At 44.7% G+C, this 15,710-nt stretch overlaps 2 protein-coding genes across 4 annotated transcripts in view; both read left to right on the top strand.

Moving 5' to 3' along the window:
* The window catches only part of PSMC1 (proteasome 26S subunit, ATPase 1), a 1,015,066-nt gene that overhangs the window by 773,782 nt on the left and 225,574 nt on the right, over nucleotides 1–15,710 (top strand). The gene's annotated exons all lie outside the window — the stretch shown is intronic.
* The window catches only part of TDP1 (tyrosyl-DNA phosphodiesterase 1), a 95,254-nt gene that overhangs the window by 70,063 nt on the left and 9,481 nt on the right, over nucleotides 1–15,710 (top strand). For 2 of the 3 annotated variants that reach the window (XM_050799072.1, XM_050799073.1), the window contains exons 14-15: nucleotides 145–247; nucleotides 13,120–13,646. In XM_050799072.1, coding sequence (XP_050655029.1) covers nucleotides 145–247; nucleotides 13,120–13,398 — 382 coding nt within the window. In that variant the 3' untranslated portion in view covers nucleotides 13,399–13,646. Of the gene's footprint in view, nucleotides 1–144; nucleotides 248–13,119; nucleotides 13,647–15,710 lie in introns of those variants that run through there. The other variant, XM_050799074.1, reaches the window with a different exon arrangement.

Genomic DNA, 15,710 nt, shown 5'->3' with positions numbered 1-15,710 from the left:
AAAAATGCAGCAGCTCTGCTAGAAAATGAATGAATGTGATTGCAGCTATATATTTTTTTGACCAGTGCTCTTGCAGCTGTGGAAGTTTGACCCACACTGAGATGCCTCCCTGAGTCAGCCCTTTCTGTGTCCTTGCCTCTGCAGCGCGAATCTGTCCAAGGCCGCCTGGGGAGCACTGGAGAAGAATGGCACCCAGCTGATGATCCGCTCCTACGAGCTTGGGGTCCTTTTCCTCCCTTCAGCATTTGTAAGTTTACACTTGCAACGCACAGTGGGTCACATGTGAAATGATTTGGGTTTTGTGTTCTCTTCCTTTAGTCACAACAGCTTGCCTAAGGTTAGCAGGAAACAGTCAGGATTCTTACCCAGAGCCTGCACTCTTAACCACTGGTCTGTACCTCTGAGCTTACTGAACACTCACCAGTCTGGGCGCAGCGGAATACCTGCTCTCAAGGCATGTACTTGATTAGGAATTGACTGTGTGCTTCCAGCAAAATTAATAACATTTAAAATAAATATTGCAAACTACAATGTGAAGATTTATCTCAAGGTGGTAGATGACAAGTCACCAAAGGAATGGCCCAATCAATCACAAGATGTTTTAGGTAGGGGTGACTGGATGATGAAGTTGGGAAGCAGGAGAGCTTGGCAGAGTATTTGAAAGATGCTTAGGATATAGGCTGTATAAAGAGAGGTGGGAATGGCATCACTGTTGGAAAGGAATTAGTAGTAGCACAAACTGGGAAGCAGAAATTGGTTCACATCATCGTCTAGAGTTTGGCCAGGCGGGGCCAGGGGGTGGCACAAAGGACATATGCCTCTGGCCCAGTAAGCCCCCTAGAAAAGCACCATGTCGAAGTGGTCTCTCGAGATGTCCAGCACAGCCAGCTTGTCTCCCAGCTCTGGAGCCACTTGAGGTTTCTGTGTCCAAACACCAGAAGGAGTGGCTTGCACATAGGGACTGGGGTGTATAAGCCATCTGTTATCTCTAAATGCTAGAATCACACTTGACCCAGAGAGACATTCCCACCATAAGAGGCACATGGACTAAGATCTCCCATGTCACTTCCTCATACTCACCGTGCGCACACACACACAGAATCGCCCACACGATGAGATGGCTGATGCTTCTTCCTTCCTTCCTCCCTCTCTCCCTCCCTTTCTTCCTCCCTTCTTCCCTTCCTGTCACTGTGGGCACACACTTAGAATCACCCACACAATGAGATGGCTGATGCTTCACCCACACAATGAGATGGCTAATGCCTTTTCCTTCCTTCCTTCCTTCCTTCCTTCCTTCCTTCCTTCCTTCCTTCCTTCCTTCCTTCCTTCCCTCCCTCCCTCCCTCCCTCCCTCCCTCCCTCCTTCCTTTCCTCCTTCCTTCCTTCCCTTCTTCCCTCCCTCCCTCCCTCCGTTCTTCCCTTCCCTTCCCCCCCACCACCCTCAACTGGCTATAGTTGAATTTATGACAAACACCCATGACAGAGCGCCATTGTGGACGACTGTGACTGGACCAGAAGATTTAGCTGAGGAGTTGGTGTGTGCTTGTCCTCAGACTTCAATCTGGACTAATCCGGTTTTTTTTGTTTTTGTTTTTGTTTTTTAAGACAGAGTCTCACTCTGTTGCCCAGGCTGGAATGCAGTGGCACAATCTCAACTCACTGCAACCTCCACCTACAGGATTCAAGCGATCTTCCTGCATCAGCCTCCCCAGTAGCTGGGGCTACAGGCGCCTGCCACCACGCCCAGCTAATTCTTGTATTTTTGATAGACACGGGGTTTCACCATGTTGGCCAGGTCTCCAATTCCTGGCCTCAAGTGATCTGCCTGCCTCAGCATCCCAAAGTGGGATTACAGGTGTGAGCCACCGCCTAATCCAGTCTTAAGGCACGCTGGAGAGCACCCACCTTCCCAGCCCACCCCAGCGTTGCTCACTGTTTCTCACCCCATGCTAAGGTGAAGAGCTCTTTTCTCCCTTTCTCTCCCCTCTTCTCACCAATCTATCCATTCTTTCTCTTTCCATCTCAGTTTCACTACAAAACTATATAACCTCTTTTAGTTATAAGATTTCAGCTTTATCACACAACTTCTGGGTAACGATGAAGTCACAACAGTAGGAGGTATGATTGTAGTGACTGTGGCTTTTATAATAACTGAGGCTGGAGTTCTCGCCCAATAATAAGTACTGGAATAAATTCCACATCACTCCTGTTTGGCTTCTGTTGTCAGCATTTACAAAAGTCTGGTCCTTTGTAACTGTTCTGCCCATGAAAATGCTGATCATGAAAATGCTAATAGGAAGAAATGTATTGCCCTTCCAGGTCCTCTAAACCCTTCTGAGCTGTTCATTTTTTACCCCAGGTATTCTTTCTCTGACTATCCATTAATGCAGGCTAATGGAGAAAAAGAAATAATCATTTGGAATGCCTAAACTGACTGTATAGGTGGGCTCTTCTATATTTTGGAGTAAGAAAGAGCCCCATTATAGCACATTCTGGGTAAAATAGAGGTTGCATTATTTATAAAGACCGTCAGACAAGAATATAAAACAGATTCCACCCCTTCTAGACTATGCCAACAGATTCAAGAGCTAGGCCCCGATTAGGGTGACATCGTAATTAACAGTCTAAGATTGTAACTGATTTTCCAAGAGTTTGTTAGCACATCTCAAAAAACAAAGCCTGGAACAGTGCTTTCCAGCAGGCTTCCATCATGAACCTGGTGAGGCCCCACTCACTGTACCTGTCTTCTCATCAGCCATTGTCCCTTTGGTTGGGCTGTCTGTGTCCTTCAGTGAATCACAAATGACTTGGGCAGAGCGCTCTAATCAGGCATTGTGGATGGTACACAGAATGGCTTTACCCTTCCCCTCCCAGGGAGCTCATAGGGTAGTTGGCCAGGGTGGTCATAGAGTCAGATGGCCACCTGATACACCTAAGCAATGAGGCAGAGACATCCTTCCTGGGGGAGAGCCGGGGGCTGAGACCTGAGGGAGGTGCCTACCTGAGTGAGCAGAGCCAGAGGACTTTGTTGTGTGTTACAGAAACCAATTTGTGCCCACAGAAGCCCACAGATGAAAGGAGTTTACTGAAAAGATGCTGGGGTGGATGTCATGGGATCAGAGGAGTTGCTGAGCAGCTGAGACTTGGAAGTGACAGGGCCAGGCCCTCTTAGGGGACTCAGCAGCGGCCCTTCTCCCTAGGTTACTGCAGCTAGCATGACTGTGCAGCCCGGTGCTGGCCATTCCACCTCCTAGTGACACCTCAGGCCTAGATCTGCCCTCCATGACTCAGGACTCTCCCAGCTCTGTCCCCAGAGAATGAGCCTGTTTCCAGAGAAGGGAGGATGGATGTGGGCGAGGAAGTCACCCTGAGGGGTAGATACTACCAGGGGGTTTCACCCATAAGTGAGTTGATGTGCGTCTCGTCAGTCTGTGAAAAGGGTTGGGTTTTTTTGATACAGGAGACTTGAAGTGTCTGTATCACAACATCTATGTTGTCTACTGATATGTGAAGCTTCTGGAAAAAAAGTAGACCTTTGCTCGGCCTTCACAAAATTAACATTGATGGTTTTGACCTTGAGGATGACCCAGGGATTTGTGCCATGAGGTAGTTTGTCATTTCGCTGAGTTTATACGTGTACAGGAATGAGACGCTTAGCTTGTGAAAGAGAGGCTGTCCAATGGAACAGCTCGACAGTTCCCTCCTCAAAACATACCCCAGGCTCCTACCTGAATGTTCCAGTGGCCTGGGACTGCCCTCCTTCACACTCACTTCAGTCCCACACACACCCTGTGTCTGCTGTCTTCCAGGCCCCTGCAGAGAGAATAAAGGATGAGGTGGAGGCTTCGTTCTCGGGAAACGCATGGATAAGTTGAGGAAACAGACACCGGTGATTACAATATGTGACAAGAAGTAGGGTGTGGGGCATTCAAAATACAGGGGCTCTGAGAAGGGGGACCATGTAGTCTGCCTGGGGGGCTTAGGAAAGGCTTTGTTAAGGAGATGGCATTCGATCTCACTCTTGAGAAAGGAGTATGAGCTTAACCTGCTGTCAGGGAAGAGGAGGCTTCCAGACAGAGATAATAGTGCAGGCTGTGTGTGGGAAAGAGCCAACAGTTCTGTGTGCCTGGAATGGGGATGGGGCGTGGGTGTGAGAGGCTGGAATTCCAATCTGAAGGAGACCGGAGAACAGAACACACCACTGGCCTTGATTCCACGTGGATAGTAGAAAGGCATCATTTTTTTAAGCAGGGCTAGTGGTCTCAGGCCAGTTTTCAGAGAATTTGAATCTTATAAAATATAACTCTGAAATTAGGATTATGATTTATACTATTTAAAATGTACTCGAGGATATAGCACATTGCATGTATTATCAAAATCATCATCTTAGCCACGTAAGCCACACTGTTGAACAAACCTGATTATTAATGAGTCACTGTTACCATTCACCTCACTCTCTTGGCATGTCTTTTCTTTTTGTTTTTTTTCCTTTAAGACAGACTCTTGCCCAGTTGCCCAGGCTGGAGTACAGTGGTGCCATCATAGCTCACTGCAGTCTCGACCTCCCAGGCTCAAGCAGTCCTCTCACTTTAGCCTCCTGAGTAGCTGGGACTACAACTGTGTGCTACTACGCCCAGCTGACTTGTTAATTTTTTTGCCATGTTGCTCAGACTGGTCTTGAACTGCTGGGCTCAAGTGATCCTTCTCAGCCTCCCAAAAGATCTTGTCATTTCTCACTCCTTAATGCTGCTTGATAATTTGTTCCCCCTGAACTACCCCCGCAACATCACATGTTGGGTGAGTCAGCTGTTACTGCCATGGCCCCCACTTCACCTCCCTGGGCCACACCCATGCTGTGGGAATGGGCCTTGTAGACCACAGATCTGGTTATGTTACCTGCTGGAGATCCTGTAAGGCAGAATCCAGGCTCCTTAGTGGGGCTGCTTTTCCCCTTCGTGCTCCGACTCCTAATGTCTCCTTCCTGGTACTTACTGTTTCTGCTGTGCAGAACTCATGGCTCTCACTACAAGCCAGATCCACCCTGCTAGCCAGCCATAATCTGTACTGAGAATGACACCTTTACACCCCACCTCTGCCTGCTGCACCTGTATTCACTCCAGGCACCCCTCCTCTGCATCCACAACTTTCTAGAACCTGGGGCTCAGCACATATCCCACTTTGCATTGTGACCACCGACTCGTGTCTTCTGGACCAGAGTGAGCTGAATGGGTCATGTGGGAGGCTTTTCCTAAGTGTCTGTTAGTTGAAGTTGTTTCCTTTAAATTGACCCATACCGAACAATGTGAGAATTGTGTGAAACAGTATGGAGACTGTGATTTTGGTCCAGTGGGTATTGTGTGCAGTAGGTGCTTAAATCTGTTCACAAATTGTGTTGTAAAGCAATTTGCAATATGGAATAGCTCATCTGTAGCTGTCTTGAAATTAAAATACACATACACTTAGGAGTCCACTGCAGTACTTACAAATGCCAATCCCTATAAATTAACTTAATAAATATCTTAAAGATTTCTGTATCTTCTGAGCAAACTATCGCAAGGACAGAAAACCAAACACCACATGTTCTCACTCATAGGTCGGAATTGAACAATGAGAACACTTGGATACAGGGTGGGGAACATCACACAATGGGGCCTGTTGTGGGGTGGGGAGACGGGGAGGGGTAGCATTAGGAGATATACCTAATGTAAACGACCAGTTAATGGGTGCAGCACACCAACATGGCACATGTATACATATGTAACAAACCTGCACTTTGTGCACATGTACCTTAGAACTTAAAGTATAATAATAATAAAAAATGATAAAAATAAAAAAAGATTTCTGTATCATAATCCTAAAATGTTTACTGACAAGAATGCAGTTTATCATAAAATGAGGCCAGGCATTAATATCTTTTTTTAGGTTTCCCTGTTCAGTACCAGCAAGACATGCCTTTTAGTGTTTTTGGCTTCATGTTTGCCAAATAGACTTACTTAATACAGAATTTTTTAGACATCCTTCAGGCTGGACGTCATCCAGAATTTACTTCCTTGAGATCAGCCCTCCTTCATATCTCTTGGTAGAACTCTGTGTCCACATCACCCACGTGTCTGAGTTATCAGCAGCCAGAGTTGCCACTTTTGTCCTTCACCAGTAGGCCGTGTCACTTGCTCTGTTCTGGGAGGCTCATTTGGAGCCATTGTTGCCGATAGTCAAGCTTAGTGCCCAGAATGGCACAGTGTCACACACTGCAGAGGCCTCACCTAGAAAAGGAATCCTGCAGTTCTCTACTTCCCCACAGCCATGATTAGGGCCTGTCACTCTGGAACCAAGTTGCCATGTGATGTGACACTACTGTGAACTAAAAATACAGCAGGTGGAGAACCAGCGTTTCCCATTCATGATAAAGATGCCATTTGAACCCTGGGATTGATCTGTAGGCTGTAAGTCCCTGGTACCACGTGTTCCTATTTTTTTCTTGTTCTTTTAAGTGAATAAATCTGGAAATACATCCTTTTAAGAGCAACCTTACTTGTACAGTATGTTGTCAGTAGCTTTCCCTTTGACTAAGAATGCTTTCAAGAGCTTTGGAGAGTCACATCAAGGTACATTTGACTTTGTATGTCCAACACTTAGTGATGCTTGGTATATAGTAGTCGCTTAACAAAACTTCGTTAATTTAAATCAAAGACTTTATTCTTTTCAGGTCTAAAATCAATTTATCAATTATATAATGTTTTCTGGGTTGTCCCTTTAAGTGTATTTAACTTTTAAATTAGACTACGGTTCAGAAAGTCTCAATATAGGAAAGCTGTGATTATTTCAAAGATCAGTAGCTGTATTCCAAACCCGAAGGCCTCTGAGCATGTATCAGGGAGGTACCAGTACTTCTCTCTTTGGACCTCATTCCTTTGGTGTTTATTGAACACATACTCTGTCAGGCACTGAGTAGGCCCTGGACTGGAGCCTGTCTAGCGCACTGTGGCTAGAATTCCTCCTGCCTCTGGGAATAATATTGCACATAGGTATCTGAGAAGCCTGCATCAGGGTCCAGTACTGCTTCCTTCCGGATGAAGGTGGCCCAGGTGTCCCTGTGCTGATCTCAGCCTCTTCTGAGCCCCAGTGTCACTTGGTCCTGTGCTAGTGGGTTCCAAAAAGTCAAGTCTTTAGTTTCTCTTTTCTCTGTTCTGTTTAAACTTCTTCATTGTGAACACGGTGTGTACCACAAGTACATGCACTCTTATGATGTGACTCTGGCTGGAAGAACTAATACAGTTTACAAAAGCCACCACCTTCACCCTCTCTTTGTCTTCCCTCCAACACTAGCCCTGCCTACCTGCCTTGGGCCCAGCCCGTCTGTTGTGGGCCCCCAGGGTTTCCCAGGAGGCCACAGAGGGGCAGCAATTTGACATGGCGTATCTTGGTACCCACTGATATTCTCGCATCCAGCAAATAAAGCCACAGCTCTTGCGTTCTACTCCTTCCTCTCACCTGTCCACATCCTATACCATCTGCCCTGGCGAGAACTTCTCTGCCTGTTCCTACTGGTCGTCACCTTCTCTCTCCCCTGGATGAATGGACCCTTCCCTGCCTGTTTTCCCCATTTCAGCCTACTGCTGGGTTTCTACCCACATGTCAATGTCTGTGTTCCTCTGCCCCTAAATCCGCAGCAGCAGTCTTTGGCCCACGAGATGATGTCCAGACTCCTTTGTGTGACATCAAGGTCCACTGTGAGCTGGAACAGCATGTCCCCCAGGCTGCAGCCACCTACAAGTATTAGCACATTAAGGCACGTAGGCTGTAGCAGCAATGGCCCCTTTTTACTAGTAGTGTGATCCTGGGCTCTACTGCTCTTTGCCTCAGAAACTCTGAAGTAACTTGGTAAGAGAATATGGGAGAACACATTGAACAGATCCCTTAGGGACCTCAGATCTCTAGGAGCCAAAATGAGAGAAAGAGAATGAACTTTGAAGTGAGACAGAGAGGAGCTGGGATCCTGCTTACAAGCTGTGTTAGACTTGGCCCCCTTACTCTACTTCTGTAGGCCCCTTTTTCTCCTTGTACAATGGAAACAATGTAACTCATAGGATCTCATGTGAGATCAAGAGTTATAACCTACTAAGTGTTTACAGCAGTGCCTGGTACTTACCAAGTGCTCAGTAAAGGTTGCAGTTGATATTAGCGGTAGCAGCAATCGCGTATAAGCCACACAGTTCAACAGAAGATTGAAAGCAGGGGCTGATACTCTGTGGGTTTTCAGTCAAATCAGAATCTTGATGTCACTTCTGTGATGTTGCACTCTTTTCTTTCCTTCTGAACTGCATTCCCCCAGCCCCACACAAACAGCCCCTTTGCTTATCAAAAACCCATCCTTCAAAATCCCGTTAGGTTTACACTTCTCCACAAAGCTTTTCCTAAGCCCCTAGCTGGAAGCACTTTCAGTCGTGATCATGCCTTGCAGGAAAGATGCCACCACCTTCCTGTAATTTATTTCCTTGCCAATTAGTTGATCTTTGACTAAGTGTGCCCCTTCTGGGAAGTTCAACTGCTGTCACTGTTTTATCCAGGAAAGCCTGATGCCTTGTGTAGGGTTTTACCACTTGAGGTTGCTACTCAGATAGATGCAGATAAAAACATAAATTACATCTCTAACTGAAACTGAAGCATGCCTCCTGTTCCCCATGATTGAGCTAAGCTGCTAAACCTAAATCATCACAGCGATAATCAGCTCTTTCACTCCCAAAGCTGAAGAAAGGAAAAGCCAGCAATTTCTTATATGTGATATATGTCCACCCTCTCACCTGGTGTTTTATAAACTTATTGTCTTAACTGTCTTCTAAGTATCTATGCCTGGGAGGGTGCCTTCCTCTGTTTCGCAAAATGCCAAGTGATACCACTGTGATATAGAAATAATGATCATTAGAAGACAGCCTCAAATTATTTGACATTCAGATTGAAGGGGAAAAGTAGTACTTTTTTGTAATAACCTAGAATTTGGATCATAAATGGCATTCAAAATAAAAGCATATTGGTTTCTGTCAGAAAGGGATAGTTCAAACCTTCTCACATCTGAAGTCAAATATCACAAAATGGAATCATGGGTTGAGCACACAGCCTCAGATCTGCACCCAGGCCATAAAGAGCCATAACCTGTGGCCATGATACATTTGAAAATATCAGTACTAATAGGAGCTAAATAAGAGAGAAGTCATATTTTACCTGAAACTCCAAAAAAGTATTTAATAATCATTAACTTGTTATCACTTCCCAACCACTGGCCTCTTTATTTTTTAAAATGTCCAAATACCAGGGTTTCTAGAATTCGGCTCATCTTGACCCTGCCTGCCTTAAATTTTCAAGGAATTCTTCCTTTGTCACAGTTCCTGGTGGTGAATGTGAGACCATTTGTTTGCTTGGTGGAAGGAATGTAAGACCAAGAATCAGACATGGTATGATTTCCAGCCCCGCCAACTTTTTTTTTTTTTTTTTTTTTTTTTTTTTTTGGGACAGAGTCTCGCTTTGTCACCCAGGCTGGAGTGCAGTGGTGCCATCCTGGCTCACTGCAACCTCCGCCTTCCGGGTTCAAGCGATTCTCCTGCTTCCGCCTCCCAAGTAGGTGGGATTACAGGTGTCCACCACCACACCTGGCTAATTTTTTGTATTTTTAGTAGAGACAGGGTTTCTCCATGTTGGCCAGGCTGGTCTCAAACTCCTGACCTCAGGTGATCTGCCCACCTCGGCCTCACAAAGTGCTGGGATTACAGGCATGAGCCACCGTGCCCAGGTTGTTTTGTTTTGTTTTTTTTCTTTTTCTTGGGTGGGGGGAGGGCAGAGTTTTGGTTTTGTCACTGTCATCCAGTCTGGAGTACAGTGGCGTGATCTCAGCTCACTGCAACCTCCGCCTCCTGGGTTCCAGCGATTCTCCTGTCTCAGCCTCCCAAGTAGCTGGGATTACAGGCATAGTCCTCCATGCCTGGCTAATTTTTGTATTTTTAGTAGAGACAGGGTTTCACCATGTTGGCCAGGGTGGTCTCGAACTCCTGACCTCAGGTGATCCACCCACCTCGACCTCCCAAAGTGCTGGGATTACAGGTGTGAGCCATTGTGCCCAGCCTTGCCACTTTTAATAGCTGTATGGCCTTGGGCAACTATTTAACCTCCAAATATGTTTCCTCCTCTGTAAAATAGGAGTGATTACATCACAGAGAATTGCTCTGAAAATACTTACAATTATACTCATTTGTTTCCTGGAATATGTACCATGGGCCAGTCATTGTTAAATAACTTATATATCTTCACAGTAGCCCTATGAGTTAGGTGCTAGGAAACCAAGGCACAGAAAGGCTAAGTAACTTGCTTAGAACCATACAGCAAGTAAGCAGTCTGCAAAAGCAAGAGATAATTAAGGGCTTCCTCAGATCCAGAGTGTGTCAAAGGTGTCAGGTGAGCAGGGACACCTGGGGGCAGGTGCTGCTGAGCTGGCCTGCCCGCCCTCCATGTCTTCCCTGTCCCCCTCCTCTGTGTCAGGGCCCTTGCCCTCCTGGGACGTGCCTGCTTTGTGCTTCACCCACCCTGCCTTTGATTATCCTGTTCTCACGCTTGGTATTCTTCCCATCATCTCTCTGTTTATTAAAATTATACCAATTTTTCAAGCCCTAGCTAAAATATCCTCTACAAAGCCTTTCCTTATCCTTCTTGGATAAGGAAAATGACTGGAAGAAGGGCATTTCTTCCTATTTTGTGTAGAGTTTGCCACCTCCTGCCTTTCACTGTATTACTGGTCACCATCTTCATCAGTGCTGTAACCCATACCTTTCTGTAGGTCTTGACATACACAAAATGCTTTCATACAGGTTGTGCTATTTGCTCTTGTGCAGAAGCTTATAAAATAAGCAGGAAAGGAACTTTAGTCCCATTTCTACAGATCACTATTTCTTGAACACCTACTATGCACCAGGACTTTGTGCTAGGTGCTAACGTTAGAAATGGTAATGTCTCCAGAACCTTGATTATCCCACTTTTACTTTTTTTTTTTTTTTTTTTTAATCTGAGGTGGAGTTTCACTTTGTCACCCATCCTGGAGTGCAGTGGCATAATTTTGTCTCACTGCAGCCTCTGCCTTCTGGGTTCAAGCTATTCTCCTGACTCAGCCTCCCAAATAACTGAGATTACAGGCACACACTACCACTCCTGGTTATTATTATTATTTTTTTTAATCAGAGATGGGGTTTCACCATGTTGTCCAGGCTGATCTTGAACTCCTGACCTCAAGTGATCTGCCTGCCTCGACCTCCCAAAGTGCTGGGATTACAGGCATGAGCCACCACATCCAGCCTATCCCACTTTTACAAACACAGAAATTGAAACCTAGGCCAGGTGCAGTGGCTCACACCTGTAATCCCAGCACTTTAAGAGCCTGAGGTGGGTGGATCACTTGAGGCCAGGAGTTCAAGACCAGCCTGAACAACATGGTGAAACCCCATCTCCACTAAAATTACAAAAATCCGCCAGGCATGGTGGCACACGCCTGTAATCCCAGTTACTCAGGAGGCTGAGGCATGAGAACTGCTTGAACCTGGGCGACAGAGGCTGCAGTGAGCCGAGATCACACCACTGCACTCCAGCCTGGGTGACAAAGTGAGACTCTGTCTCCAAAAAAAAAAAGAAACCTAATAAAAGTGGCCAGCTGTCCCACTGAACATCTGTTTTAGTCCCTGGGGCTTGCCAGGCTCTTTGCCACCTCTGGGCCTTTGCAGATGCTATTCCCTCCACCTGCAACATAATTCTTTCCTCTCCAACCTGACCAAGCTCTACTCATCTTTCAGAGTTTAATAAAGGTGTTGCTTCTTTCAGAGAGTCTTCCACTGATCACCCCCTGCTGCCGAGTCTAAAATAGGCCTGCTAGTCTCTTATGGCACTCTTTTGCTTTTCTTAGCAACACTTAACACAAATAGTAATTTTTATTTTACTTTTATAGATGTATTTGATGTCCCTCCATCAGACTGTATACTCCATGAGGACAAGGATGTTGATGTTTATGTTAACTCTTACACACTCAGTGCCTGGCACCATGCCTGACCCAGAAGAGGGACTTGAGAAATAAAGTGTCAAATGAACGAATGTGCAGACATCAGCTATTTACTCAGCTTAGTAAATGCCAGAGGAAAGGCTAGAACCCAGATTTTCTGAAGCCCAGTCAACATGGACCTCCCCGTGTTCTCTGACACCGCCCATGACCAGCCTCCGCTTGCTAAGTTGCACAGTTACAGGGACTAAGAACCTCAGTCTTTGTTCTTTTTATGGGTTCCTAAGACATCAGCACTGTTGGGTATGTGCGTATTGAGGATCTGAAGGGTGGATATGTGTGTGGATGGGTGGACAGAAGGAATGAGAGACAGACAGACAAGCAGAATGCCAGGATAATCCACAAAGGGGCAGGAGATGGTCAATGTATGGAAGCACAAGGGGGCACATCGGTCATGTGGTAAGCACCTGCACTGCGGCAGGCCCTGTGTTGGAAGGAAGTGGCAGTGTGAACATCAGCCTAGATATAGAACCTCCACTTCCACCCTGATTAAGATCTAAAATTAATACCCTATTCTAGAGTTCTTGGAATAAACCTTCCATTTTGATAGGTCTTAAAGAATTTTCATTTTTATACTTCTGTCACATTATATTGGAACACTTTCATTATACATGAAAGCAGCTTTTATTTCTTCTTACTCCAGGCAGCCTGTTACTATAGCAATGTTGGAAGTATTTTGAGGTATTTTTATACAGTGAGTTCTACAAACTCTCTGCAAACTGTACATAATGTTTGGTTGAAATGGGCTATCATATCCAAAATTGTCTCTCTTTTTTCTTTGCATCCTTTGTTAAACTTTTGCAAACTTTGCTATAACTTAATTCCTGAAAATTAAAGCTCTTATGTTTAGAAAAAAAAATTTGAGGCAGGGGGGTTGTAAATATATTTGCCTATGAACATGGAAAATAGCTCCGAAATAATCTGAACTTTATTTAGGTACCATAAAGATATTATTGCTTCTTGGGGCCTTCTGGGTGTTTTTTTTTTAGCCCAGAAAATGAGGTGCAATCATAGATTTCCTCTGTGTGTCTGCAGGGTCTAGACAATTTCAAAGTGAAACAGAAGTTCTTCGCTGGCAGCCAGGAGCCAATGGCCACCTTTCCTGTGCCATATGATTTGCCTCCAGAACTGTATGGAAGTAAAGGTGAGACACAGATAAAGGAAAACCATGGGTGGATATGCATAAGAAAAACAAACAGGGCCCAGGAGAAGCCTTTGGTCTCAGTGGGATCCTGGCTCATGGAACCCTCTGGAAGCTCAGGTTTGCAGAGAGACCTGTGCCAACCTGTCTGGGGCTGTGTAGCCACTAGTTAGTCTTAGAATCCCTTTGTACTCCTGTAATTACTATACAGATCCTTCCTGACTTACAGTGGGGCTACATGCTGATAAACCCCTCATAAATTGAAAATCTCATAAGTCAAAAATGCATTTAATGCACCAAACCTACTGAGCATCATAGCTTAGTCTAGCCTACCTTAAACATGCTCAGACCACTTAAATTAGTCTACATTTGGGCGAAATAATACAAAGACTCTTTTATAATAAATTGTTGACTATCTCATGGAATTTATTGAAGACTGTACCAAAGTACTGTTTCTACTGAATGCATATCACTTTCACACCATCATAAAGGTCAAAAGGTCATTAAGCCTAACTATCAGAAATTAAAACCAAGAAATGTAACAATAATAAACCTATTGTAATATACATTTATGCCAGGCCTGGTGGCCCACACCTGTAATCCCAGCATCTTTGGAGGCCGAGGCAGGAATATTACTTGAGGCCAGGAGCTCGAGGCCACCCTGCCCAACATAGTGAGACCCAGTATGTAAAAAAAAAAAAAAATTGTTTTAAATAGCCAGATGTGGTGGATCATGCCTGTAGTCCCAGCTACTTGGATGGCTAAGGTTGAAGAATCGCTTGAGCCCAGGAGTTTGAGGCTGCAGTGAGCTATGATTGAGCCACTGCACTCCAGCCTGAGTGACAAGGCAAGACCTCAACTCTAAGAAAAAAAAAAAGTTCTTATAACAATTTCCAAAAAGAAGAAAATAGCAAGGAAAGTGGTATTTTATGTTTTTGCAAGCCTCTTTATGTGCATCTTAAAAGGTGACACCTGAGTTCTCATTGCTGTGCTCTCTTTGAGGCTGTTGTGATATCACATCATATAACCTCTGTATACCTGTGTAAAAATGAAAGTGAAAACAACAAATGATGGCTTAATACTACAATGAAAATAATGTTGACTTCACAGACCCTCCCAACCAGCACGCTCACAAACCCTCAAAAGGGAGGTCCCCAGGGGCCACACTTTGAAAACTGCATCATTGAATCTTAAGGGCAGTCACCAAGTATCTTTCACAGTAGAAACACAATAGGAATAGCTACAGAAGGTTCAGATGTCCTCAGAGGAAGGCGGGCTGGCATCAGTGTACCCACTTATGTCCGGCCTGCATGTATCCCAGCCTCACAGGCTGCTCTGCTGCTTTTATCAGCCCTGAGAATATCTGTCTTTAAGGTGGGTCCACACTTAGCAAACTCAGACAGGATGAGATATATAATCAAGACACACTTAATTTAAAATGGCAAATTACATCACCAAATCAGCATATTCTCCACTGGAAAGGAGAGGCCTACATGAGTAACCAAATTATAATCTGCAGGTTTCTGAGCCAGTGTTAAATCTGAACAGAGAAAAGATTTTTTTTCAATTGGCAAATTTTAATGACATCACTCATTGATACCCCAAAATCTCCAGTTCTTACCAAGCTTGGCCTTGCCCAGTAGGTTCCTCTGTTCCCTCGACAGTGTTTCACGGGATTTCACGGGATCTCACAACTTCCCCACCCACTAACCATTCTCATCTTTCATGGTGAACCAAGCCTCCTCTGTCAGATGGGCCCTTTCTTAGATTGTGTTGACACATCTAACAAAGTTAATCCTATCTCATGCTGTCCAGTGTGCCCTCCTGCCTCTTGCTGGTAACTTTGTATTTCTCTAATCAATAGTTTGAGACTAAGTTTCAGGAGGCATTCTTTTTCTTCTTTCTAAAGTGTGGAAATTCCCTATAGCCTTTCTGTTGAGTCCTCCTAATTTGTTGTGTATTCATGCATATTTCATTTTCCGTAGCAAGACTATCAGGATTCTTATCAGAATTTAAAGCAGTCTGTCAGCACCTTACCTGCCACCAAAAAAAAAAAAAAAAAAAAAAAAAAAAAAAAAAAAAAACCAGGAAAAGCCTGCTTTAAAGTCAGGCCATGTTTATGTGCCAACTCCACAACTTGCTAAATAGACTTGGACATTTAGTTACTTTCTCTAGGTTTTAGTGTCTCTGTCTACACAATAAGGAACTATGAGTACCTACCTTATAATAGGGTTATTGAAAAAGATTAACTGAGATTATCTATAAAGTACTTATCTCAGAGCTAGCAGTCAATGAACATTAGCTGCTTTTATTGTAATTGTTATTAAAATGCAAAGTTCAGTTCCTGGCAACAGTAGATGTTGAATTAGTGCGAATTCCCTCCCCTTTTCTGTGGTGAGCTGGTGATTTTTAAATGTCTAAAGCTTGTGCAAGTCTGTCCCTAAACCTGTCTACCTCTTCTTCCCTCTTTTGGCTTCGTGCTACT

The sequence above is a fragment of the Macaca thibetana genome, chromosome 7 (genome assembly GCF_024542745.1).
Source record: "Macaca thibetana thibetana isolate TM-01 chromosome 7, ASM2454274v1, whole genome shotgun sequence".
Taxonomy (NCBI): domain Eukaryota; kingdom Metazoa; phylum Chordata; class Mammalia; order Primates; family Cercopithecidae; genus Macaca; species Macaca thibetana.
The sequence above is the reverse complement of the archived record's forward strand: the minus strand, read 5'-3'. Positions and strand labels throughout refer to the sequence as shown.